A 27,888-nucleotide genomic window follows, 5' to 3' on the forward strand; every position below is an offset into this window, starting at 1 on the left:
GAGGTGAAGTACGCCCAGAACCACAAGATGGTGCTTGGCCGAGGGCTGGCGGAATGCCAGCATTGCGACTGCGAGAATAGTCCAGATCAAACCGAACTAACAACCGTACCTGCTCTCCCCTCCGACCACCACTACTATGACGAGAACGTCTGCAAAGACCTCCCCACCGCTTACATAGATGGATGCTCATTCCATCATGAATGCAAAGTGCAAGCCGGTGTCGGTATCGTATGGGCGAACGGCCCTATACAAGGGAAATACCAACACCGACTTGGGGCTAAGACTAGCCAATATGCGGAGGTAGCAGCCGTGCTCATCGTCCTGCAACAAGCTGCCCGTGAGAACATCAAGCGGTTAGTCCTCTGCTCTGATTCAAATTATGCCAGGCATAGCTTCGTCTCACACTTTCCCTCGTGGAAGGTGCAGGACATGAAAAACGCAAGGGGCAAGGAAGTGAAACACTCCGAACTCTTCCTAGCATGCGATCGACTCATAACCGAACAGGGAATGTGCGTCTATTGGAAGAAGGTGAAGGGACATTCTCAAGTCCCAGGACCTGACAAAGTCGGTAACGATGAGGCAGATGGCCTCGCCAAAGCGGGAGCCGTAGACGGCCCCCTTTGGGAATTCCAGCCGCCATGGCTTCCCGAGACGCCACGCCATAACGTAACCGCGATTACTCGCCGACAGGCTAGAGCAGGTCAAACTGACGCAGTACCCCAAGCAGGAACCGTGCAACTCGGCCGACTGCCCCAGGACGCCGACCTGGTGTCTATGCAGGAAAGGGATCCCGTGATCCACCAAATCCGTAAGTTCCTTGCGGACCCCGTGGCGTCCCCAATTTCCCCACAAGAGTTGCAACAGTCCCGAGACTTAAACCACCTTCACAATCTCAAAAACTGCTTAAAACTCGAGAAAGGACTCCTGGTGTACACACCACGCAACCAGGGACCTCCCCGGTGGGTCGTGCCCACAGATCATAGGGGGGTCATGTTGCAGTACGCTCACGACAGCCCGTGCGGGGGCCATAGGAACGCTCAGGCGACCTACCAGACACTCCAACAGATTGTCTATTGGCCCTTCATGATTCAGGACGTTACCGAGTATGTTAAAGGGTGCTTGATTTGCTGCCAATTCCGACCAGCCCAACCGTTGAACCGCGCCCCACTGCAAAGCAAAGGCATCTCATTCCCCTGGTCTAATCTCCAGATAGACTGGGTCGGACCGGTGCCGAAATCAGCTCGAGGTAATAAGTACCTCCTGACCGTCACTTGCGCGTTCACGAAGTGGGTGGAATGCTTGCCCGCCCCAAACGAAACCGCAGAGACCACCGCTCTCCTTCTTATGAACCATGTGTTCAGCCGTTGGGGCTTGCCCCTATCCATTGATTCCGACCGAGGTACTCATTTCACCGCAGAGGTCATGAGAGTGTTGTGGGAGATGCTCGGAGTCGAGGCAAAATTCCACATCGCGTATCATCCTCAGTCTTCCGGTCAGGTCGAACGCGCCAACCAAACCATCGTGAGCATGCTTCGCAAGTATGTGAGTCACCATGGCAAAGATTGGGACATCAAACTCCCTCTGGTGCTGATGGCCATTCGGTCCACTCCTCACCGCACCACCGGAGTCACCCCGTTCGAAATGATGACTGGCCGTGAAATGGTTCTTCCCTTACACCTCCTCTACCGACCAGAGGACCTAAGCGTTGCCACCGCGTACACTGCACACCAGTACGTCACCGACTTGCAACGCCACTTGCAGGCCACATTTGCGTGGGCCCAGGAACACCTCGAAAAGAGTGCGAAAGGACAGAAAGCTTACTACGACAGAAAGGCGACACACCGTGAGTACGAAGTAGGCGACAGAGTCCTATACTTCAATTTCACCAAACCGGTAGGAGTAGCCAGAAAATTCTTACCCCGTTGGTCCGGCCCTTTCGAAATCGTCGGTAAACTGTCCCCCGTCGCCTACCGCATCAAAACTTTGAAGCCCAGCCAGGCGCCTTCGTATAGATGGGTCCATAGCAACCAAATAAAGCTTTTTGAGCAGTCCACACTCCATAGGGGGGTGGACAAACAATAAGTTATACCCTGCCCAACTTAGTTGCATGCCTCTCAATCCATAAGCGTGCATCTATAAGTAACCACCCTCGTTATCACTCAAATCGGAATAACAAACTCCTGTATGTTGCAGAATGGCCCCTCTCTGGATCCTCGGTATCTTCCTAGTCCTGCAGACCACATTGGCCGGTAACATAGTGGAACCAGGTCCGCCGAGTGGCATTGTTCTCCAAGATGCCCCAGGACTGCTCCTCACCAATTGCCGCGTCCATACCCAGCGCGTGTACACCCGCCTCGATCCTTGGGACGTGTACCGTAAGCATTTTAGATCGCCCACACAAACAAACCTCGAAACCGGGCCTGACTCCGAGATTGGGTCCAACATCGAACACGCCAAGCGTACCACAGTTCACATGCTCGAACAGTTACAGAAGTTCATAGTCACTGAGGAGGAACTCAGCGGCAAAACACGCCCTAAACGGTTCCTCGGAGGACTACTTACTGCTGCATCCGCCATTGGCTCTCTGTTCTCAATGGGCCTCTCTGCCGTTAACACCGTTAGCCTAACCGCGGTCAAACGAGAAATGAACATTCTTAAGGAAGAAATGCCAGAAATCCAGGGTAGACTACTAACTCAACAGGAGGAGCTGCAGGGCCTAGGCAAAACCCTGCAGGGAACCATACTAACCGTTAACATGCATTCTACATTAATCAAGAACACAGTACATGCCGTAGACAGGCTAGCAGCAATCATGAGAAGCGAAGTCAAGTACGTCCGAGTAATCCGAGACCTAATGCAGGACCTGATGAGAGAAGTAAGTAGCTCTCTCAGCACCCTGAGTGGAGGTAAAATCCCACCATATTTGATACCCCTCAGCATGGTTGACAGCATACTCCGATCTACTACCACGACTAACGTTTACTCATCACAGATTCATCTGGCTTATAGTCTTGGCAGTGCTATCCCCATTTTTGTGAACCCTCAAAACCTAGAAATAGGCTTCATCCTCAATCTCCCCGTTATTGAACGGCAAAACATATACAGAATCAAATCTGTCCTTAATGTAGGTTTCTGGAACAACGACGTACACGTACGTTTGCAGACACCTTCCACCATAGCCTATCACGATGACAACCCCTCTATCTACCTCGTCCCTAATTTAGACATGTGCACCTCTACCAAAGATATCCACTGGGTCTGCCCCAGCAATCCCTTTATCCGAGACACCACAGACCGTCTCTGTGGATTGACAAAAGTCCCCGAGCAGAAGTGTGCAGGCAAATTGTCTATTAAAGATGAAGGAATAGGAACTAGAGTAGAAAGAGCTGGTAATCGGTGGCTAATCAACACTCCCCAAACTGAGATTCTGGTATCATATGATCAACATAACACTGCCACTAGAATGAAGATCCCTAACGAAACCTCTCTCCTAAGTGTCCCACTAGGAGCCACTGTTCACGTGGGTGACATCACCCTCCATCACCTTAGCGCTGACCAGTATGAGACCGAGATAGAAATGCCCGATGCCTTCCCAGGTCACGAACTTGAGATAAACTCCACCCTCCAAGCACAACTACTGCTGGAAGGGACCAAAACCGTGCAATTCGATCTTAAGCCCACTGGCATCGCTACCACTTTCTTGAATAACCGCGCAAACCCTTCGTCCGATCAAGGATCTTTAATAAGCCGAATTGCGCTGGGATTTCTAGCTAGCGGTTGGGTTATCACAGTCTTCATAGCCATCACTCTACACAGGTACATACTGACACTACCCCGCAAACTGGACAAAACGATCTACGCACCTGAGAAATTAGATCGTGGCATTGTCCGATTCTCCATCAGGCCTAAGGCCTCCACTAACTTTCTTGAAGAGTAGGCTTGCTAACACGCTAACTAACCCCTCTTTTCCATTTTCCTTTATGGAGTTTTGATTATTTTTGTTTGCTGTGTGAAATATTGTATGTAGAAGGTAGTTAAGTAGCCATAGTGTAATTGTTTTCATGTCCAAGTGCCTATGCTTTCATGCCCAAGTGCCTATGCATCTTATGGACTGTATGAAATGAATTGAACTGTTGAACTGTGTCTGAAAGACTTTTCACAGAAAGGACCCTTGGAACTACCTCATTGTGGAACTACCTCATTGTGGAACTACCTCATTGTGGATTACTAGGGACCGTGGGTCGCAGACTAAACACCATGTGCCCATAGGGTATCACTCCTTTCAGCGCCTATGGCCAAGGGGGGAATGTTGGTAACTCGCCAGCGCCCCCTATAACGATCCCACAATTTCCTTGCGCGCTCCACCCGGATGTGACGTGAAGTGGAACTGCTTTAACTGTATCGAGAGCGCCTCGATTCGCTCTCTCATGTTCTGACTACTGGAGTGGTCGGACGGACTGTAGGCACGCAAGCTACAGTGTTGAGACTAACCGCTATTGTCTGAGAACAGCCTGTTCAAATTAGTTTCGGCCGAACTTTTGAACGACCCGCTAAGTTTCAGCGATATAGTGGTTTCGATTCTAAACCTTTGCAAAGTTTAACTACAGTTAAGTAGTTTTCCACGCTAAGAGGCATTTGCGGACAGCTTCGCTCCTCTCAGCCTTTTCCTCGTCGACGCATCACCGGAGGTTTCTCCTGAAGCACCGTGGGCCAGCTAGGCCTTCATCTCCCTGCTTCGTTAGCCGCGGTTGGACGCAACGCGCCGCTAACCTCCTCTCCTCGGACCGCGACCCTCAGCGCGGACATCGGAGAAAGAACTTCCATCGCATTGAGTAGGCACTTGGGCAAATTTTTAATTTGTAGCTTATTCAGATGGTTGTTAGGGTCATGTTTAAGCTTTGAGCTATTTAGCATACCCGCTCAGACACGGAAGGTGTTTGTTTGTTTTTATTGTTTGTTTTGGTTCTGTTTTTTTTCTTTGAACTTGTTAGACAGGGTATCTTGCATGATATCTTTCCTTAACTCCATTGCTAGCTTCCCTATCTGATTAGCAGCGCAGCGACAAGTTTGTTATTTTAAGCTCCGAGGCTAGACCGCTACAAGGCCTAGTTCTCTCCATCCAACACATATACACACTCTCTCACACTCTTTCTCTCTCTCTCTCTCTCGCGTTGAGTTCTTTGCCTAGATAGTCTGTTGGAAATTGTTGTTAAGTGCAGTGTTTGGATCCAGCTGTAGCGTGGTCAGATTCTCCTTAGCAACTTATTGCTAGCTGGTAGGCTTGTGTTCTCGACTAGGCCTGCAGGCGCCATTTTTCCGACGCCATTTTGATACCTTCCTCATTGAGTTACCTGTGATACGACACCTAGGCACTGACCGCCATTTTGTTTAAGCATTGCCAGAGTGGCTAGCATTAGCATCTGCCCACAGATACCTACACAAAGCACACATTAGCCACAGAGCTAATCCTTTGTTCTATTTAGCTAACATTCCTTTGTTTTAGCTAACATTCCTTTGTTTTAGCTAACGACAAGCTAGGTCACACACACACACACGCATCGGCTTGCCCTAGCCTCACACACACGCACACACAAGGGATTCTTTTCTCTTTTTTTTCCTTCTATCTCTTTCTCTCTCTCTTTCCCTCAAATTTATAGTCCAGGTGTAATTGTTCCATTGTTTTGTCTTATTACCTTTGCTGACATTGAATGTATTTTGAGTTTATTATTATTAGTGAGTAGTAGACAAATAAAAGCTAATAAAATTGAATTGCATTTTACTTGTTCCTGTTGTTTATTCACAAGGTCAACTATTTAGAACTCCTTTTTCCTTCAGAATTTAGCTTTTGTATACAACTGGGTTTCCCATCTAATACAGAGCTACCATTAATCTTGAATGTAACCATTCACGGTGAGTGTTAAGATTAATAATTTAAGATTTTATGAGACTGATCTTTATTTATAAATTGATTAATTTAATTATCAATTATTACATAATTTATAATTTAATTAATCCCAATTCAACCTACATATATAAACGTTTTATTCCAAGAGAAAGCTTGCAATGAAGTTGTCTGTGCTTTTAGAGCTGGCGATAACGTTGCAATAGCTATGCAGTCTGGTTAGTCAAATGACTTTCTATGGATTTTCCCGCCAAGTTGCCGTAGCCTTGTCCACGGCTAACGTTAACACATAGCTAGTTAACTTGGACACTGCTAGTTAGCATGTAAAAATGAAGTTACGCTAACACGAATAACATGAACTTGTTTGAAGTCCTTTCAGAAACGTTTTAGCATAATCTTGCCAAATAAACAAAATGTAGAAATCTTTCTTTTCTAGTGGCGTTAGCTACCCAATATGATTTCGAGTTTGAAAAGAGTTTGCTAGCATGTCAGGTGGAGCTTCACTGACTAGCTAGCTTAACGTTAAACCACCATGATGGTACAGCATGCGTTCATTTTGTGAATTCACATTTCTGTCCTTGGTAACGGTGTTAGGTTTTGTAAGCGTTGTGTCAATAATACAACAATGCGTTGACAGAAAATGTACTTTTAATACTTAAGTATTTTTAAAAGCAAATACTTCAGTACTTTAACTTACAACCCCGATTCCAAAAAAGTTGGGACAAAGTACAAATTGTAAATAAAAACGGAATGCAATAATTTACAAATCTCAAAAACTGATATTGTATTCACAATAGAACATAGACAACATATCAAATGTCAAAAGTGAGACATTTTGAAATTTCATGCCAAATATTGGCCCATTTGAAATTTCATGACAGCAACACATCTCAAAAAAGTTGGGACAGGGGCAATAAGAGGCTGGAAAAGTTAAAGGTACAAAAAAGGAACAGCTGGAGGACCAAATTGCAACTCATTAGGTCAATTGGCAATAGGTCATTAACATGACTGGGTATAAAAAGAGCATCTTGGAGTGGCAGCGGCTCTCAGAAGTAAAGATGGGAAGAGGATCACCCATCCCCCTAATCCTGCGCCGACAAATAGTGGAGCAATATCAGAAAGGAGTTCGACAGTGTAAAATTGCAAAGAGTTTGAACATATCATCATCTACAGTGCATAATATCATCAAAAGATTCAGAGAATCTGGAAGAATCTCTGTGCGTAAGGGTCAAGGCCGGAAAACCATACTGGGTGCCCGTGATCTTCGGGCCCTTAGACGGCACTGCATCACATATAGGCATGCTTCTGTAATGGAAATCACAAAATGGGCTCAGGAATATTTCCAGAGAACATTATCTGTGAACACAATTCACCGTGCCATCCGCCGTTGCCAACTAAAACTCTATAGTTCAAAGAAGAAGCCATATCTAAACATGATCCAGAAGCGCAGACATCTTCTCTGGGCCAAGGCTCATTTAAAATGGACTGTGGCAAAGTGGAAAACTGTTCTGTGGTCAGACGAATCAAAATTTGAAGTTCTTTATGGAAATCAGGGACGCCGTGTCATTCGGACTAAAGAGGAGAAGGACGACCCAAGTTGTTATCAGCACTCAGTTCAGAAGCCTGCATCTCTGATGGTATGGGGTTGCATTAGTGCGTGTGGCATGGGCAGCTTACACATCTGGAAAGACACCATCAATGCTGAAAGGTATATCCAGGTTCTAGAGCAACATATGCTCCCATCCAGACGACGTCTCTTTCAGGGAAGACCTTGCATTTTCCAACATGACAATGCCAAACCACATACTGCATCAATTACAGCATCATGGCTGTGTAGAAGAAGGGTCCGGGTACTGAACTGGCCAGCCTGCAGTCCAGATCTTTCACCCATAGAAAACATTTGGCGCATCATAAAACGGAAGATACGGCAAAAAAGACCTAAGACAGTTGAGCAACTAGAATCCTACATTAGACAAGAATGGGTTAACATTCCTATCCCTAAACTTGAGCAACTTGTCTCCTCAGTCCCCAGACGTTTACAGACTGTTGTAAAGAGAAAAGGGGATGTCTCACAGTGGTAAACATGGCCTTGTCCCAACTTTTTTGAGATGTGTTGTTGTCATGAAATTTAAAATCACCTAATTTTTCTCTTTAAATGATACATTTTCTCAGTTTAAACATTTGATATGTCATCTATGTTCTATTCTGAATAAAATATGGAATTTTGAAACTTCCACATCACTGTATTCCGTTTTTATTTACAATTTGTACTTTGTCCCAACTTTTTTGGAATTGGGGTTGTAAGTAAAAATTTGACTGTACGACTTTTACTTGTATCGGAGTAACATCTGACCAGTGGGATCTGTACTTTGACTTTAGTAATAAAGTTGGGTACTTTGTCCACCTCTGGGTAATAGAAGCATTATTTTAAGAGTCTGCTGAACACTTTAGCATTAGCCTTATCTATCTTTTATTTCATCCCTTGCATGATCTCCTACTCAGCGCTTAGTGCAAACTTTTTCTGTTCACCTTTGAGCTGAGCACCTATCATCTTTCTGTGAGCTTGTCAGCGCTGCTGAACATATATTATTTACCATGTACTTTTGGCATGCGCGTTCAAAGAGCACAGAGCAAAGTGCTGATAGGGAAGGAAGAGAGATTATACTGTCAGATTTAATGCAATAACACACACTTAAAGCAGCAGTACATAACTTTTTTTTAAATTTAAAAATGATTAAACGTAGGGTTATTTGGCTTCAGGTTTGTTTTATGAGTCATTTAGTAAAGTTGTTTGTTTGTAAATGTTTTTGAGACGTGCGAATGCTGGTCTGCATTTATTACAGTACGATAAACTACCAAGCGCATTCGGAGCACAGGTGATTTAGTGATGCAGACAAAACTCCATAAAAGGCAAAGCTCAGAGCGCTGGCAATGACAGAATGACTACTAAACAGTGAAAGAGCACCTCGTAAGTGCAGCTCTAAATCTTCCAGTAATGCAGCTCAGCAACTGCAGTACATCAGCTACCAGAGACACACACTAATCATTTCTTCTTTTATAGGATGCTATTACTTTGGTCTTAATTGAATAGCTCGTCTTATTTTTACTCATTGAATATTCTTTCCATAGCGCTGTCGCCTCACAGCAAGAAGGTCCGGGTTCGAGCCCCGGGGCCGACGAGGGCCTTTCTGTGCGGAGTTTGCATGTTCTCCCCGTGTTCGCATGGGTTTCCTCCGGGTGCTCCGGTTTCCCCCACAGTCCAAAGACATGCAGGTTAGGTTAACTAGTGACTCTAAATTGACCGTAGGTGTGAATGTGAGTGTGAATGGTTGTCTGTGTCTATGTGTCAGCCCTGTGATGACCTGGCGACTTGTCCAGGGTGTACCCCGCCTTTCGCCCGTAGTCAGCTGGGATAGGCTCCAGCTTGCCTGCGACCCTGTAGAACAGGATAAAGTGGCTAGAGATAATGAGATGAGATGAGAATGAGATGAATATTCTTTCCAACCTAATACAGTCCATTTATTATAATTCCCACATTTCTTGTGTAAATGATACAGGAAGAAAGAGGGAGAGATGTACAAGTCATCAACCACTTGTTTTTGAGTTGCTGCTCATTCTGCATCACACTCAGAGGAAAGCGTTATCAGCCCTCTTCTGAATACCTGAGATCACAGACACTCACAATTGATTAGTGTCACTGTGATTGACAGGCGACAGAGTGTATACCATCCCGCCCACCCAGAGAGCAAGACCAGTTTTGCTCCCTTGGCTACCATGGTTGGCTGTGGCGTTGTCATGATTTAAAATCCTGATCTTCTGAGGATAGGATAGGACGAATGCTTTTCTGTTTCATCATTTGCAGGGCTTTGAGGAGATCTCATCTCATCTCATTATCTGTAGCCGCTTTATCCTGTTCTACAGGGTCGCAGGCAAGCTGGAGCCTATCTCAGCTGACTACGGGCGAAAGGCGGGATACACCCTGGACAAGTCGCCAGGTCATCACAGGGCTGACACATAGACACAGACAACCATTCACACTCACATTCACACCTACGGTCAATTTAGAGTCACCAGTTAACCTAACCTGCATGTCTTTGGACTGTGGGGGAAACCGGAGCACCCGGAGGAAACCCACGCAGACACGGGGAGAACATGCAAACTCCGCACAGAAAGGCCCTCGCGGGCCATGGGGCTTGAACCCGGACCTTCTTGCTGTGAGGCGACGGCGCTAACCACTACACCACCGTGCCACCCCGCTTTGAGGAGATATATAAATAAAATAAAATGGTCTGTGATTAAAAAAACACCCAAAACCTTTAATAACATTGTACAAGCTTGTACTTTCTCTGTAAGCAATTCAAGTCTGGGAAATGAAATTAGTTCATAGCCTAATCCCTTAACAATAAATAAAAAAAATATTCTCTTGTGAGCGTCTTTACAGTGAAATAAACAATTTAGTTCTAACATCATCCAGACACTTCGGTTTTGGATTTGTTAAGGATGCATATTTATATGTATTTGATTAGATGAAGCCTCATTTGCATAACTAGGGCGACATGGTGGTGCAGTGGTTAGCACTGTCGCCTCACAGCAAGAAGGTTCTGGGTCCAAGCCCAGTAGCTGACAGGGGCCTTTCTATGTGGAGTTTGCATGTTCTCCCCATGTCTGCGTGGGTTTCCTCCAGGTGCTCTGGTTTTCGACACAGTCCAAGGACATCCAATCAGGCTAATTCCATCCATCCATCCATTATCTGTAGCCACTTATCCTGTACAGGGTCATGTGCAAGCTGGAGCCTACCCCAGGTGACTATGGGCGAGAGGCGAGGTACACCCTGGACACGTCGCCAGGTCATCACAGGGCTGACACATAGACACAGACAACCAGTCACACCTACAGTCAATTTAGAGCCACCAATTAACCTAACCTGCATGTCTTTGGGAGAAACTGGAGCACCCAGAGGAAACCCATGCAGACATGGGGAGAACATGCAGACTCCACAAAGAAAGGCCCTCGGCGGTCACTGGACTTGAACCCAGGACCTTCTTGCTGTGAGGCAACAGCACTAACCACTACACCACCTGTCATGCTAATTGGCTCCTCTAAATTGTCCATAGGTGTGAATGGTTGTTTCCCAAGCCCAGAAATGGGACGGTTGCAGCAGGAAGGGCATCTGACGTAAAAACCATGCTCCAATTAATATGACATGTGGATCAATAGGGTCCACATGAACCCCAACCTGGCAAAAAGTGCTGGACAAGGAAGAAGAAGAAGCCTCGTTTGCAAAAATAAATATTCATTTTTGGAAAAGTTTCCACTGATGATGTGTGATATCTGTTGTTTTAAAATAAATTACCCTGTTCACCTGTAATGCAAGAACGGTGCAATGTAAATGCAAATGGTTCATTCATGCTGTGGAGGAAGCGCTTTATTATGGTCAGGGAGGACGTGGATCCTGAGCCTATATCCTGGGAACAATGGGGTAGCGTTGTAGTATTTGAGACCGGTCTCAAGACCACTTTTTGAAGGTCTCGTCTCGGAACCAACCACATTTTTACTTGGTTTAGTCTCAGTCTCAGACATCGAGGACTCAGGATTTTATTTCAAGACCAGTCAAGACCACAACTATGGGGATTTCACTAAACTGCCTGTGTATTGTCTGATTTGTTTCTTAATATCGTTACTGTGACTGGATGTAAAATTTCCTTCTTCAAATGCAACCAATAGGGTGACTCATTGCAAATCGAAAATTTTCTTCGTGTTAATGGCGTCACCCTTCCCCCACCCCCTTCACACCCACAAGTCTGGTCCTGGTCTTGACCCTGTCTCGCCCTGCTTTGGTCTTGGTCTTGACTTGGTCTCAACCCCTCAAAGTCTTGGTCTTGTCTCGGTCTCGATACACTCTGGTCTCGGTCATGACTTAGTCTCAGTTTCGGTGGTCTTGACTACAACACTAGTATAGACATTGTCCGCTCCATAATCCCCCTTTTCTGTCTCCAAATCTTTCAATGTATATTTCAATAGAAATGGTTCTGTGCAGGTGGTGTAGTGGTTAGCGCTGTCGCCTCACAGCAAGAAGGTCCGGGTTCAAGCCCCGTGGCCGACGAAGGCCTTTCTGTGTGGAGTTTGCATGTTCTCCCCGTGTCTGCGTGGGTTTCCTCCGGGTGCTCCAGTTTCCCCCACAGTCCAAAGACATGCAGGTTAGGTTAACTGGTGACTCTAAATTGAGCGTAGGTGTGAATGTGAGTGTGAATGGTTGTCTGTGTCTATGTGTCAGCCCTGTGATGACCTGGCGACTTGTCCAGGGTGTACCCCGCCTTTCACCCGTAGTCAGCTGGGATAGGCTCCAGCTTGCCTGTGACCCTGTAGAACAGGATAAAGCGGCTAGAGATAATGAGATGAGATGAGATGAGATGAGATGAGGTTCTGTGCATCAAACACTCTCAGAAAATAAAGTACATTATTGTACCTTGAGAGGTACAATAGCTTGTCACTGGAGCAGGTCCCTCTAAAGTACTTACATATTTATGCCCTTTATATACTGCTTGGGAACATATGTGTATCTTTTGTGCTCTAAAAAGGTACACACAGTTACCTTGAGGTCCAAAAATGAGCCCTAGGGGGTACATTAGTGCTGATTGTACCTTGGGAGACAAAAATGGACTCCTAATCTACCCCTATTTCTGACAGTTTAGACTCACCATCTGGATTTACAAACGCTTTGCTTTTGTTTGTGGAAATTAGATTTCATTTGCTATATCGCAACATCCGGGAGGCTGTGGAGTATTTTTAAACTAGCCCAGATCTGGCTTTAAAAAGCGACCCTTGCAGTCCTGTTATTAACTCCTCCTTTCTGCTGCTATTGGATTTGGTCTTGACTTGGTCTCTGTCCACCCTGGTCTCGGGCATGACTTGGTCTTGATTTTGGTGATCTTGACTACAACACTATTGTGGGGGACGAGGCAGGAATACATTTATAGCTACAGTATTTCTAGCTCAGTCTAGATTCCGGTCATTGTCAAAATCATGTTGATGTTTTTATGTATAGGGTGGCACGGCGGTGTAGTGGTTAGCGCTGCCGCCTCACAGCAAGAAGGTCCGGGTTCGAGCCCCGTGGCCGGCGAGGGCCTTTCTGTGCGGAGTTTGCATGCTCTCCCCGTGTCCGCGTGGGTTTCCTCCGGGTGCTCCGGTTTCCCCCACAGTCCAAAGACATGCAGGTTAGGTTAATTGGTGACTCTAAATTGACCGTAGGTGTGAATGTGAGTGTGAATGGTTGTCTGTGTCTATGTGTCAGCCCTGTGATGACCTGGCGACTTGTCCAGGGTGTACCCCGCCTTTCGCCCGTAGTCAGCTGGGATAGGCTCCAGCTTGCCTGTGACCCTGTAGAACAGGATAAAGCGGCTAGAGATAATGAGATGAGATGAGATGAGATGAGATGAGATGAGATGAGATGAGATGAGATATTATGTATTGTGCTGATTGGATCCTTTCGTGAATGTGCAGGTGTATAAGTGTTCCTAATAAAGTGGACAGTGAAAGTATTTCTGAACTCCATACTTAAAGTGCTAATATCGATGCTTCCTCAGGATCACTGCAAGAACTTAATGGAACGGAATATGGAAAGAATATTGTCAATAAGCACATACAGGTTACCAACAATAATTATTCATCGAGACTTGATCACAAAATGGAGGTCGTTTCTGTTGAGGGATCATACATAATTTACAACGATTCCTTTTTACTGTCTTCACTTTATTCAACTTTCTATCTCTGAGAATTAATACGGCATTTGGACACTTCATGAATTATACATCTAAAGAACTCGATATGTTGCAGGGTTCTAACTAGGCCTTTTCAGCGTATCGGGCCGAAACGCGATGTTTCCTTACTGCTACGCCTACTGTACAATATTACTGACACGCCTGTAAAAGTTGCGGCTACACTAATAAAAAGACTTGCCAATCTTGAAATTGTGGTCTTTTTGTTTAATTTTCTCTTGTTATCCTGACATGGCGGTGACGGCATGCCGCCATGCGAATGTTCTACATTCGGACAGACTCCACTCCTCGTTCATGTAAGCGCTCAGTGCGTAGCTGCCTGAGTAGTTCTGTGTGGAGATTGTCACTGATCATGCTAGTCCGGTTTACCTCCTTCCTTATGTTGTATTCGCGGTAAAGTGCCATCCGTGTTAAGAGGCACTTGCACCATGCACGTAATACGTGCTGGTCACTGAGTTAGATCTGGATAGTCGTGTATTGTAATTGAATGGCTGAAGCTGAAAATAAAGCCGACACTTGGTGAACATCAACCGGTTGTTTTAATCTTATTTCAAAAATATGTCAATAATATAGTTGAATATTAATTATAATAGGGCGGCACGGTGGTGTAGTGGTTAGCGCTGTCGCCTCACAGCAAGAAGGTCCGGGTTCGAGCCCCGTGGCCGGCGAGGGCCTTTCTGTGCGGAGTTTGCATGTTCTCCCCATGTCCGCGTGGGTTTCCTCCGGGTGCTCTGGTTTCCCTCACAGTCCAAAGACATGCAGGTTAGGTTAACTGGTAACTCTAAATTGACCGTAGGTGTGAATGTGAGTGTGAATGGTTGTCTGTGTCTATGTGTCAGCCCTGTGATGACCTGGCGACTTGTCCAGGGTGTACCCCGCCTTTCACCCATAGTCAGCTGGGATAGGCTCCAGCTTGCCTGCGACCCTGTAGAACAGGATAAAGCGGCTACAGATAATGAGATGAGATTAATTATAATAAGTCTTCAATCAAAAACAATCACAGCAACTTTTTGGGGAAAAAAATGTCATTAATATTATCAAAAAAGGGTGACTTTCAGGGAGGCCTGCAAGTGCCAGGAAATGCACTAGAATACATCTCCCAGCATGTAGAGCCCATGAGCTTCCCCTGGCCATTATGACTGGTGCCACTACACTGGTATTTTGGTCTAATTAGAACCCTCATCTCTCATCTCATTATCTCTAGCCGCTTTATCCTGTTCTACAGGGTCGCAGGCAAGCTGGAGCCTATCCCAGCTGACTATGGGCGAAAGGCGGGGTACACCCCGGACAAGTCGCCAGGTCATCACAGGGCTGACACTTAGGCCAAGTTTACATTAGACCGTATCTGTCTCGTTTTCTTCGTGGATGCACTGTCCGTTTACATTAAAACGCCTGGAAACGCCGGGAAACGGGAATCCGCCAGGGTCCACGTATTCAATCTAGATCGTGTCTGGTCCGGTGCTGTGTAAACATTGAGAATACGCGGATACGCTGTGCTGAGCTCTAGCTGGCGTCGTCATTGGACAACGTCACTGTGACATCCACCTTCCTGATTCGCTGGCGTTGGTCATGTGACGCGACTGCTGAAAAACGGCGCGGACTTCCGCCTTGTATCACCTTTCATTAAAGAGTATAAAAGTATGAAAATACTGCAAATACTGATGCAAATACTGCCCATTGTGTAGTTATGATTGTCTTTAGGCTTGCCATCCTTCCACTTGCAAGTGGTAAGTGATATGCGCTGGGATCACACACACAGCGGCTCAGTCCCGAATCACTGCTCGTGCGCTATACTCGCGCGCTCTGTGAGCTGCGCAGGGCCGGAGTGCGCACCCTCCAGAGGGCACTCGCTGTTCAGGGCGGAGTGATTTGGAGCGCAGGATGCCTGCGGAGCCGAGCGTATCTGTGTATTGGTGTTGCTGTGTGCACACTAATCGTTTTAAGAACGTTAATCTGATGATCCGCTCTAATGTAGACCCCACCATAGACACAGACAACCATTCACACCTACGGTCAATTTAGAGTCACCAGTTAACCTAACCTGCATGTCTTTGGACTGTGGGGGAAACCGGAGCACCCGGAGGAAACCCACGCGGACACGGGGAGAACATGCAAACTCCACACAGAAAGGCCCTCGCCGGCCACGGGGCTCGAACCCGGACCTTCTTGCTGTGAGGCGACAGCGCTAACCACTACACCACCGTGCCGCCCTTGTATTGAATGTGTATTGTGTAAATATTTACTGTGAATTTTAAGAGTAAAGAAAAATGTTGAAAAATTCTTCCAGAAGATGTTAGGGATGATGTCACCGTAGTCATTTACATCCCGGCCATAAAGATAGATGGCCTGATGGAAGATGGGAGATGGATATTATTTTGATTTATACAGACAATGAGGCATTATGAGGTTTCAAAGGTTGCTTAAATATTTCAGCACCAATTAAAGTGCATGCCAAACTTAAAGTGATAATGTGTTAGATGCACAGCAAAAAAAAAAAAAATCCACTGTACTACTAATAAACTGTTCCAGTGCTGCCTTGTTAATGATGTGTGAGATTGAAGACTTCAAACTGAGCAGCACAATGATAACGGCATGGATGAGAAGCCACGTTATTATGCATTATTATTGTTGCTTCCATTAATTTTCCTCCCCGAGTTTCCTCAAGAGTAGAGCAATAATATCCATCTGATACATAAATTTGGGATTAAATATGCCCCAAGCAATAAGAGATCTTTTTTTTTTCTCGCACAAATTATTTCATGTTAAACCTGGACCAGGAGAGCATTATGGATTTTTCCATAACTTTGTGATGCTTTGCTCGTTCTTTCTGATGCATCAGTCAAAAATATTTCCTATTAAATATATTTCAGGAATACTCTGAATAAATAATTATTCATGAGATAAATGAGATAAAATTATCTCATGTTTAAAGTCTTTAATTTTCTGTAAAGCTGCTTTGCAACAATGTCTGTTGTTAAAAGCGCTATACAAATAAACTTGATTTGACTTTCAAATTTCAACTCAACAAAGAGGAGTTTTTTGAGCTGGCCATGTTGAATGTTCTCTTTCAGGAGATGGAACATTTTTCAGACACAAGAAACTCTTTGCGATTTCTCAGTAGCATGACAAGCTGCATTAAAAATTTAACAAATGCATAAAATATATAGTGTTTTGTTCTTGTCAGGTAGTCAGATGCAAGTGTAGCCTTTTTAATTTATAACCAAAAAAAAAAATATCCCTAACAAAGTCAAGACAAGATTTATAAAACAAGCTAAACAAAAACTCAGAGTATGGCATGGAGCAAACAACAGAAGCTTAGCAATGAAACAAGGACATGTCAGAATTTAAAGTGGCTGTCTCACTCTTCCCAGAATCCAAATCATTGTTTTTGTTTGCATACAGGCCACCGCGTTTTGAAAGCATGTGACCGCTACTGTACTCTCTCTCTTTGTGTGTACTCACCTAGCTGAATACCGAGCCTTTACAAGAAAACTTTTACGAATAAAAAGCACACAATTTTGAACACAATATGCCTTATTTTTTTTTCTTTGAGGCTGATCATGAGACAGCCAAGGCCAGTTCTGAGCCATTGCCAGGCTTGTAGTACTCGAGTCCAGAACTTGGACTCGAGTCTGACTCATGCCCTAATTTTAAGGACTCGTGACTTGAATTGGACTTGAGCACTGATGACTCAGACTTGTGCATTGGAAACGAGGACTTTTTAAAAAAAATATTTTGCAGCATGCCATAGTAATTTGGCATAAGATATCTCATCTCATCTCATTATCTCTAGCCGCTTTATCCTGTTCTACAGGGTCGCAGGCAAGCTGGAGCCTATCCCAGCTGACTACGGGTGAAAGGCGGGGTACACCCTGGACAAGTCGCCAGGTCATCACAGGGCTGACACATAGACACAGACAACCATTCACACTCACATTCACACCTACGGTCAATTTAGAGTCACCAGTTAACCTAACCTGCATGTCTTTGGACTGTGGGGGAAACCGGAGCACCCGGAGGAAACCCACGCGGACACGGGGAGAACATGCAAACTCCGCACAGAAAGGCCCTCGCTGGCCACGGGGCTCGAACCCGGACCTGAGGCGACCGCGCTAACCACTACACCACCGTGCCGCCCCGGCATAAGATATTTATATCTACTTTAATTTTTGTACTAATTTCGTGCAAGGGTGCTCTGGACAGCGTGCACGCCAAGCGGATTCTCGCACATGCGCCATAAATGACTCGCACCTGCACAGGATTAAAGGGCTCCTCACAGCAAAATTATGCTCTAAAATAGGTTTCTGTAATAAAACTACAAACACCACTGATCACTTTCATGATAGAACTAACCACCAACAGAACGAAATCAGTACATTTGTCTTTGTGCAAAGTTGTGTCAATCTGGCCAAGCGCTAAGCCGCTGTCAGTGGCCGCCATATTTGCCGTGACGTCACATGCAGAACGACTGCTCGGCCTTCAAGGCAGCTGTGCCCTACGAAACAGAGCGATTTTCTGACCAGTCTTCAGAAACTGAGGCCCTTTTTGAGGTTGACACTGGACATGTCAGATTACATGAAGACGAAGCAGTGGGTGGCATTTTGCCTTATCGTTTTGAGCCGTATCTGGACGATTTGCCTGCAGAAGGCAAGATTTCCGACTTGGACACAGACGACGGGACCAGTGCAGAGGACGTCGTGATCCCAGCTGATATCGGGAGGCTCCAAAACACTTAATGGTAATATAATAATAATAGATCTAGTCCTCTGGGGGGGGGGCATGCGGACAATATTACCGCACTGATTTCCTTTTACAAAAATATGCTCTCTTGAAAGTTCATGGTCTTTTAGATTTGGGCCGTTTTCTCATATTTTTATTTGATAAGAATAAAAACTTCTATGAACTGCTGACATTCAATTGCATGTTAGGCCTATAAGGTCCAGCCAACACGGTATTGCAGCAGAACTGTGGCAGAACTTTGAATCATGAACAAATTCACCTATTGCTATTATTTATTAGTAAATATCTCATTACAAGATGGAGATCTACACCGAAAAATCATCAATCAACAACTAATCAAACAAGTGTCACATGTCTGTCAAACAGAGGCCCACCTGTCATTGGGAGTCCACATGTCCCGTGTCCGGCGCACTTGTTTTGCCCACTCTTCGCGCCTGATGGGATCCTTGGGAAAGGTATACAGACTATACCCGGCTTCCCTGGTGTTTGAGCAAAATCCAGCCACACAACGAACAGGCATATTCACCAAAATAAACGACTCAGACGCAAAAATATTCACTTGCAAAGCACTGGTGAACAACGAGAAGTTGAGAAAATGTCTGTCAGTGGTTCTGCATGTGACGTCATATCCGCCTTCTTCCTCGGCCGTGGGTTGGCTCGCTATGATATTGATTTATCTGCGTGGCGGGCCATTCAAAACGATGTTTGTTACTATTCTGTCGTGCGATGTGTGAAGTAAATATGTCATTTTATTCAACTCAATATGACTGAAATTAACAATTTAACATATTTTTTACTGTCAGGAGCCCTTCAAGGTGCAATCAGCATGCCGATATAAAAACTATGAAAACACACTTACTTTGCGAAGTATTGAGCTGTGTTGCTGACACATTACCGAGCCTTATTTCCTTGTTTGGTTTCCTGATCCCTGATTTCCTGTTTCTCGACTTTGATTCTGCCGAGTCAACGATAGCCTGTTTGTGTCTCGCTCGACCTATTGCCTGTTTCACTGTTTTACAATTTTGCCTGCCGTTCTGGATTGTTTACCGTCTTCACTTGTATTAATAAACACACCTTCTGTACTTACATCCGTCTCCCGACCATCTCTGACAGAATACTTCACACTCCCTGATAAAGAGAAGCACATTCACCTGTTCATACGCCATGTTCAGGAGCAAACTAATGTTAATGGTGCTGAAACAGCCACCATCAAATGGTGCTGAAACAGCCACCATCAAATGGTGCGGTTGGAGTCTTAGATTCTGCTCGGACTTGACTCGGACTCTACTTGAAATTTTCTTTAATGACTTGGACTTGACTCAGACTTGAACACTGAGGACTCGAGGTTAAGTGACTTGACTACAATGAAATAACCACATGAAATGGAATAGCTCATTGGAAAGAGGTTTTTTTTTAAAAGATATTTTTTGGGCTTTTTTCACCTTTATTGGATAGGACAGTGTAGAGACAGGAAATGAGTGGGAGAGAGAGACAGGGAGGGATCGGGAAATGACCTCGTGTCAGAATCGAACCCGGGTCCCCGGATTTATGGTATGGCGCCTTATCCACCTAAGCCACGACGCCCCCATATTGGAAAGAGTTTAAAAGATAACTAATTTGACAAAATATCTTCAATTTCACATTACAATTTATGATCTCTGGCCGAGAATGTTGCTGCATTGTTGTGGATTGTTTTTCAAACATAACACAGTGGAATATGAACAGCATCAAAAATGGTGACTCACTACTGAGCTTAGAGACTTCTGGGAAGTGCGAGCTGGCTCCTTTAAAACAGGTGAGTGCAATCAGAAGGAAAATAGCAAGTCCAAGGCGGCCATATTGTGAGGTCATTATGACAGCTCTTTAATAAATGATTAAAATAAAGTTAGCAGTGGCAAAGTACTGTGGTATAAGAGGAAGAAACGACTTTTTACGAAGGTGCTTTTTTTAAGCAATATCACACAAAATGGACGTAGAGCACAGCTCTGATTCGGTTGCAGGCATGAGGCCGGAGACTGAGTGCTGAAGCTAATCACAGGCATGTTGATATTCAGTACAACAGCACAACCTCGGGTGTGATATTCCTTTTATACAATCAGACACAATATAGCAAAAAACGTGTTTAATTTTGCTCTGCTTGTGGAAATAGATTCCGAAGAAGCCACTCTCAAGTCATAGCACGTCAGCTAGCTGGCTAGCTAGTTCACGCTGATTAGTATTACATTCCAGTTAAAGGTGCGTCTGATAAATTTGGCATCACTTCTTCTGTTTCTTCTTCATTTGACGAGCTTTCATGTATTAAAAAAGTTATATTCCTGCAAAGTGTCAATTACTATTTCAGCTGATGATGTCACTAACATTACTGGAAGTCGAACTAGGAAGTGGGATTTTATGTGACTAAGGGGAGTGAGACACACAATGAAACATCCCAGTGCCATTATAGTACTGTAGATATCAGCACTCTTGGAATCCCGCTTGACCAATCAAATTGTATTATTTTCTGTTGTATATTTAAATAATATTGGCTTGTGTTGAGTGGTATATCAGATATATTCCATTCAGATAGCACGATACTGAACAAGTCGAAGATGAGTCAACCAATATTATTATTATTATTATTGTACATACACATTCCTTTCGGGTGTTCAATGCGTCTTTGTCTTTCAAAATTCTCCCACAATCTTCTGTATTTGACGAAGCAAACCTGGCAGCCATGTTTGTTTACAAATTGTCCCAGTCGCTCGCTAGCGCAGAAGTTCTACATCTCCGTGTGACGTCATATTGTCTTGACAACCATGCAATACCGTAAACCATATTCAACGTTCATTCTCCATTGGGTAGAGTGACGTAATATGCGTAGGATAAGCGATATGCTAACAATATTGCATGCTATCAAACCAAATGAATGAAACCTGCTAGAAGGGAATAGAACACGTTTTTATTCCATCGAAAATGTGTCCTGTATGTATAATAATATAAAATAATAAGAAGAAACCTTTATTTGTCACATGCACACTTCAAGCACAGTAAAATTCATCCTCTGCATTTAACCCATCTGAAGCAGTGAATACATGCACACACACTCAGAGCAGTGGGCAGCCACACCAGAGCATCCGGGGAGCAGTCAGGGGTTCGGTACCTTGCTCAAGGGCACGTCAGCCCAAGGCCGCCCCACGTCAACCTAACTACATGTCTTTGGATTGTAGGGGAAACTGGAGCACCTGGAGGAAACCCACGCAGACAGGGGGAGAACATGCAAACTCCACACAGAAAGGCCCTCGCCGGCCACGGGGCTCAAACCCAGAACCTTCTTACTGTGAGGTGGCCGTACTAACCACTACACCACCGTGCCGCCCAAATAATCCACTTCATGTGGGAACAGAAACTTTACTTTGAGTCAGGGATCTTCACACAACCTCATCGTTGATTAATTTTTCTATAAGATTTTTCTGTAAGTCCTACAGTATCTGGGTATGTCGAGAATTTTTATTTATTTTTTAATAAATCAGGAAACCTCTTTTTTTTTTGTCCCGCAGTGATAGGTTTGCTTTTTGTGCATACTAGCAGCCTGGAGAAGCATTTACTGAATTGATTGGTGAGTTTTTCATATTTCATTAAATATCCCCCTTTGTGAATTCTGTGAGATCATCAGGGCTACAGCACAATGTCAGGTTTTGATGCATACTCTTGGCTCTCGTACATTTTTCAGAACGTTTTTGGATTATCTGCTATCTTCTTCATCCAAACAATACATCTCTCTCTCTCGCTCTTTCACACACACACCACACATCTTTTGTTTTTTTGTGCAGGGTTATGAGCAGATGTGCTGTTTGATGTTAATAACATAAATGGCATTATGTGCAGTTTGCACCGATTTAAAGATTAAAAAAACAAGCAAACAAATGAATAATATGACTAAATTCAGGGACCGAAAGGTTGCCAGTTCAATTCCCTGGACCAGCAGGAATGGCTGAAGTGCCCTTGAACAAGGCGCCTAACCCCTGACTGCTCCGGGTATGTTGTACGTCGCTCTGGATAAGAGCGTCTGCTAAATACCATTTATGTAATGTAATGTAAACGTGAGTCAACTGTGCTTACAACCTCTTGACGAGAAAACCAGAACATCAGTTATTTATTCATGTCTTCAGTAACCACATGATCCTGGTCAGGGTCATGATGCGTATGATGTCTATCCCAGGAACACTGGATGTCAGGCGAATACACCCTGGATGGAACGCTATCTACACACATGTACACACCTACAGACAATTTCAGCGTTCCCAGTGGGTTTTTTTTATGAGTTGGGAGGAAACCAGAGAATCCCCTGAAAGCTCAGGATCGAACCAGGAACAGTGGAGTTGTGAGTCAGCAACTCTACCTGCTGTCCCTCAACCATGACTTATTAAAATACATATTGTCTACGTTATGCAAATGAAAGTATTAAGTGATGTTCTTTCAAAGAAATTGCATACCCAGCAACTCATCGATTTAAATATAATACAAACCAGTGAGATTATAGTCTGGAGCAATTTGAAAATTTGTGCGCTGACATGAGAAAATGTTGACAAGTAATCACCCAGAGATATATATATATATATGGGGTGGCACGGTGGTGTAGTGGTTAGCGCTGTCGCCTCACAGCAAGAAGGTCCGGGTTCGAGCCCCGTGGCCGGCGAGGGCCTTTCTGTGCGGAGTTTGCATGTTCTCCCCATGTCCGCGTGGGTTTCCTCCGGGTGCTCCGGTTTCCCCCACAGTCCAAAGACATGCAGGTTAGGTTAACTGGTGACTCTAAATTGACCGTAGGTGTGAATGGTTGTCTGTGTCTATGTGTCAGCCCTGTGATGAGCTGGCGACTTGTCCAGGGTGTACCCCGCCTTTCGCCCGTAGTCAGCTGGGATAGACTCCAGCTTGCCTGCGACCCTATAGAACAGGATAAAGCGGCTAGAGATAATGAGATGAGATATATATGTATGTGTGTATATATATATATACACACACACACACACAGGGTTAGTCAAAATTATGTTAACACTAATGGATTATTTTTCTCCTGAATGTGTGGTGCACCATGACTGCTGCTGGCATAATTTTGCCCTACTTTTTTGACACCCCAACAGTGACGTCAGACGTCTACTTACAGATGGTGCAGCAGTACACCATTGATGAACTTCCACTACAGATCCAATTGGCGGGGTATTTCCAACAGGATGGCGCACCGCCGCATTTTAGCCGTACTGTTTGTGCTTATCTCGACCACACATTTCTAGGTCGATGGATAGGTCATGGTGGACCATTGCCATGGCCTCCACACTCCCCTGATTTGATGCCCTGTGATTTCTGGTTATGGGGTATGGTGAAGGAGTGCGTGTTTCGCAGGAAAGTTTGTGATATTAATGACCTCAAGGACAGAATAAGGACTGTGGTATCATCTATTCCCCGTGAAATGTGAATCTGGGCTTTAAATGTTACTGTTGCTCGCTGGGTTTTGTGTGTTGAACACGATGGCGAACAGATTGAGACCGTCCTGTAAATCATCTTGCATGTATAATGTATGTTTTGTGAATAAATTGTTTCTACCATTTAAGTGTTAACATAATTTTGACTAACCCTGTATATATATAGTATAATTCTATCCTTGGTCACAGATGATATCTGGAATGATCAGAGCTTGACGTTGGACTCAGACCTGCCTCCAGGATGGCGCACTATACGGGACAGCACCGGTACCTACTACTGGCACGTGCCTTCAGGCACCACACAGTGGCAGCATCCTTCATACAGCACAGAGGACAAACAGAGCATCAGCAACGGACTCCCAGCTAACCAGCACAAGGTCAGCGTTCTTTCTGAGGTCACACTGTTATAATCAGCACTATGTGCATGTTTCTGTGTCTGTAAAGATGGGACACTGAAGAGGTCAATGTGCGAATTACACATCCAAGTACAGTATAATTCCAGTTATGTGTATGCGTTACTCTGACATTTATCTTGCCTTTTCTGTCAGAGTACTGGAGCTGATGGGAGGCGTGAGTCCAAAGGGGGGGTAACGGAAAGCCCCATGCATTCCCTCAGTGACGGGTAAGCTGTATTATTAGCAAAGCCACTGCACACACAACATACATATACACTCACCGGCCACTTTATTAGGCACACCCATCCACCTGCTGTTTTATACAGTTTTCCAGTCAGCCAATCCCTTGATGCATAAAATCATGCAGATGCAAATCAAGAGCTTCAGTGAATGTTCACAGTGTTCAAACATCAAAACGGGAAAAATTGTGATCTCACAGTGAAGTGTGACTTTCTTTCACTGTGGCATGGATGTTGGTTTGAGCCAGATGGACTGGTTTGAGTATTTCAGAAACCGCTGATCTCCTGGGGTTTTCACACACAATAGTCTCTACAGTTTACACAGAATGGTGCCAAAAACAAAAAACACTGAGTGAGTGAATGAGTGAGTGACAGGTCTGTGGGTGGAAACAAACGCCTTGTTGATAACAGAGGACAGAGGAAAATGGCCAGATTGGTTTGAACTGCCAGGAAGGATATAGCAACTCATAGCAACTCTTTTCAACCGTGGTGAGCAGAAAAGCATTTCAGCATGCAACAGCAGAAGACCACACTGGGTTCCACTCCTGCCAGCCAAGAACAGGAATCTTAGAATCAAGAACAAGTTCCTATTAAAGAGGCCAGTGAGTGTAAGATAGGGGTACAGCAATGCACAAAATTCAAATTTGATATAATACAGCAGTGTCCTGATATGCCTACATTTCCATTTTCAATTGATTAAAACAAAAAATACATAATTGAAACCTAATAACGAAAGTGTTTGTGTGATCCATTCAGACTCTTAGCAGTGTATAATGAAACAAAAGCTGTGCATTAGGATATATAAATTTAATCACTGCTAAATTAAACATTAGCGCTCTGGTCAGGCTTTCGCTGGTGTACAGGGTTGCCAGGTCTCAGCATAGTTAAACCCCAACTATACCGTACATCTCAAAGACTGCACATAAACACTCAAAACTAGAAAGGCCCTTGGACAGCACAGACCTCCACCAAGGACAATAGCTGACTCCAAAACTATTAGAATTATGAGCCTACATGTGTATTCCAGAGGATTACTGGTACCCATGAACGTAGATTGTGATATGGGGTCATTGTGTGGCTATATTGGTTATGTTTTGTACTTTACTGCCATCTACTGGATTCTAAGATGTATGGCATTGTTGAGCGCAGACTTCCACCAAGACCAAATGCAGCATTTTTCAATGTTAGCAAAAGGAAAAATTAATTTGTCGATCTGCTCCAAAATTTAATGAGTTATATCATAGCCCATGATACACCCTTCCACCAAGTTTCATTGAAATCGGGTTGGTAGGTTTTGCACAGTCCTGCTTACAATCTGCAGTATAACCTCCTTGGCAGAGGTAATAATCCCAGGAAGTTCAGGCAGTGGAGAAAGGTGACATTGCTTCTCAGAATTCCATTTGTTAAAGTTCCAGGAAGTGGAGAACAATTGGTAGCACTGGTTAGTATCCTATCCATCCATCCATCCATCCATCCATCCATCCATCCATCCATCCATCCATTTTGTTCTGCTTATCTGAAGTAGGGTCGCGATGGCAGCAGGCTAAGCAGGGTTTTCCAGGTGACCCTCTCCCCAGTAACACTTTCCAGTTCCTCCTGGCAGATCCCAAGACACTCCCAGGCCAGATGAGCTATATTTCTAGCGTGTTCTGAGGTCTCCTCCCAGTTGGACGTGCCCAGAAAACCTCCAAAGGAAGGCGCCCAGGAGGCATCCTAATGAGATGCTCGAACCACCTCGGCTGACTCCTTTTGACATGAAAGAGCAACAGCTGTACTCCAAAATCTCACCAGATGTCTGAGCTCCTCACCCTATCTCTAAGGGTGAGCCCAGCCACCCTATGGAGGAAGCTGATTTCAGCTGCTTATATCCACAATCTCATCCTTTCCGTCACTACCCAAAGCTCATGACCATCGGTGAGGGTTGGAACGTAGCTTGACTGGTAAATCGAAAGCTTTGCCTTCTGGCTCAGCTCCCTCTTCACCACAGAACAACGCCCGCATTACTGCTGACGCCGCCCCAATCTGCCTGTCCATCTCACAATCCATTTTAATGCTGGTTAGTATCCTAGCATCTGCTTCGGATAAGTTTTTTTTTTTGATTGGAAATTAAATATGAAGGTACTTTTTCAGAGGATGGAGTATGGGCTTGATTAGATTTAAATATTTATTACACCTCGTGGAATATAGATAGTATGTATGAAGAATAGCCTACTTTATTATGCAGTCTGTTGAATGTATTGTTCAATATTCAGACATATCGTATCGAGAGCTTTGAATCGAATGGTATCATAAGATATGCCATATTGTTACATCTCTAATATAAGACTGCTGGTTCTTTGCAACATGTACGCCCTTGAGATTTGCAAGTATGTAAAATTCTATTAAAATTGCAGGGTGAACACTTTTTGTAAATGTCCTATTGACCTGTGTTCAGCTTTTGTGTTTATCTTGTGTTGCTATAATGAAGTGACTGACAGTAAAGTCCACTTGCATGCCCAAGAGAGAGAAAACACCTGGTGCTCCAGTCAGCAGATGTCCTCTCACATGGCTAGTAATAGCTCCAGAACAAGAATCTTATTTTAAGCAGACAGCCGTGTGTGTGTGTGTGTGTGTGTGTGTGTGTGTGTGTGTGTTTGAGAAAAACAATAATCTGTTTTGCCAAGGACATTATGGCTCATTATACAGGAGGATAAATTATTCCACCATTATAAGCAAATGATCCTCCATTATCCCACAGTTGTAATCTCAAATCAAAGGGTGTGCATTTTTTTCTTTAACGCTAGCTCAGACAGCAGTTCTGGCTGTAACATAAATGATAGAATTGCATTAAACCTATCCTTAATCCATCGTAATTCGTTCCAGAAGTAACAGCTCACACACAGTGACTCGTGTATAAAGGATACCCATAATCTAAGTCGATGAATAAACAAGTTTTTTTCTTTTCCTCAAAAACATGTTTGAAAAAGGGCGGCATGGTGGTGTAGTGGTTAGCACTGTCGCCCCACAGCAAGAAGGCCCGGGTTCGAGCCCCGTGGCCGGCGAGGGCCTTTCTGTGCGGAGTTTGCATGTTCTCCCCGTGTCCGCGTGGGTTTCCTCCGGGTGCTCCGGTTTCCCCCACAGTCCAAAGACATGCAGGTTAGGTTAACTGGTGACTCTAAATTGACCGTAGGTGTGAATGTGAGTGTGAATGGTTGTCTGTGTCTGTGTCGGCCCTGTGATGACCTGGCGACTTGTCCAGGGTGTACCCCGCCTTTCGCCCGTAGTCAGCTGGGATAGGCTCCAGCTTGCCTGCGACCCTGTAGAACAGGATAAAGCGGCTACAGATAATGAGATGAGACATGTTTGAAAAAGAGACGTATAATTGTTGATGTAGTGAAGATT

The 27,888-nt window shown here is 44.6% G+C and overlaps 1 protein-coding gene across 1 annotated transcript in view; it reads left to right on the plus strand.

Moving 5' to 3' along the window:
- Positions 1-27,888, plus strand: part of apbb3 (amyloid beta (A4) precursor protein-binding, family B, member 3) — a 72,446-nt gene that overhangs the window by 15,940 nt on the left and 28,618 nt on the right. The window contains exons 2-3 of the mRNA XM_060934926.1: positions 24,063-24,250; positions 24,422-24,495. Coding sequence (XP_060790909.1) covers positions 24,063-24,250; positions 24,422-24,495 — 262 coding nt within the window. The remainder of the gene's footprint in view (positions 1-24,062; positions 24,251-24,421; positions 24,496-27,888) is intronic.

This window comes from Neoarius graeffei, chromosome 12, assembly GCF_027579695.1.
Source record: "Neoarius graeffei isolate fNeoGra1 chromosome 12, fNeoGra1.pri, whole genome shotgun sequence".
NCBI lineage: Eukaryota > Metazoa > Chordata > Actinopteri > Siluriformes > Ariidae > Neoarius > Neoarius graeffei.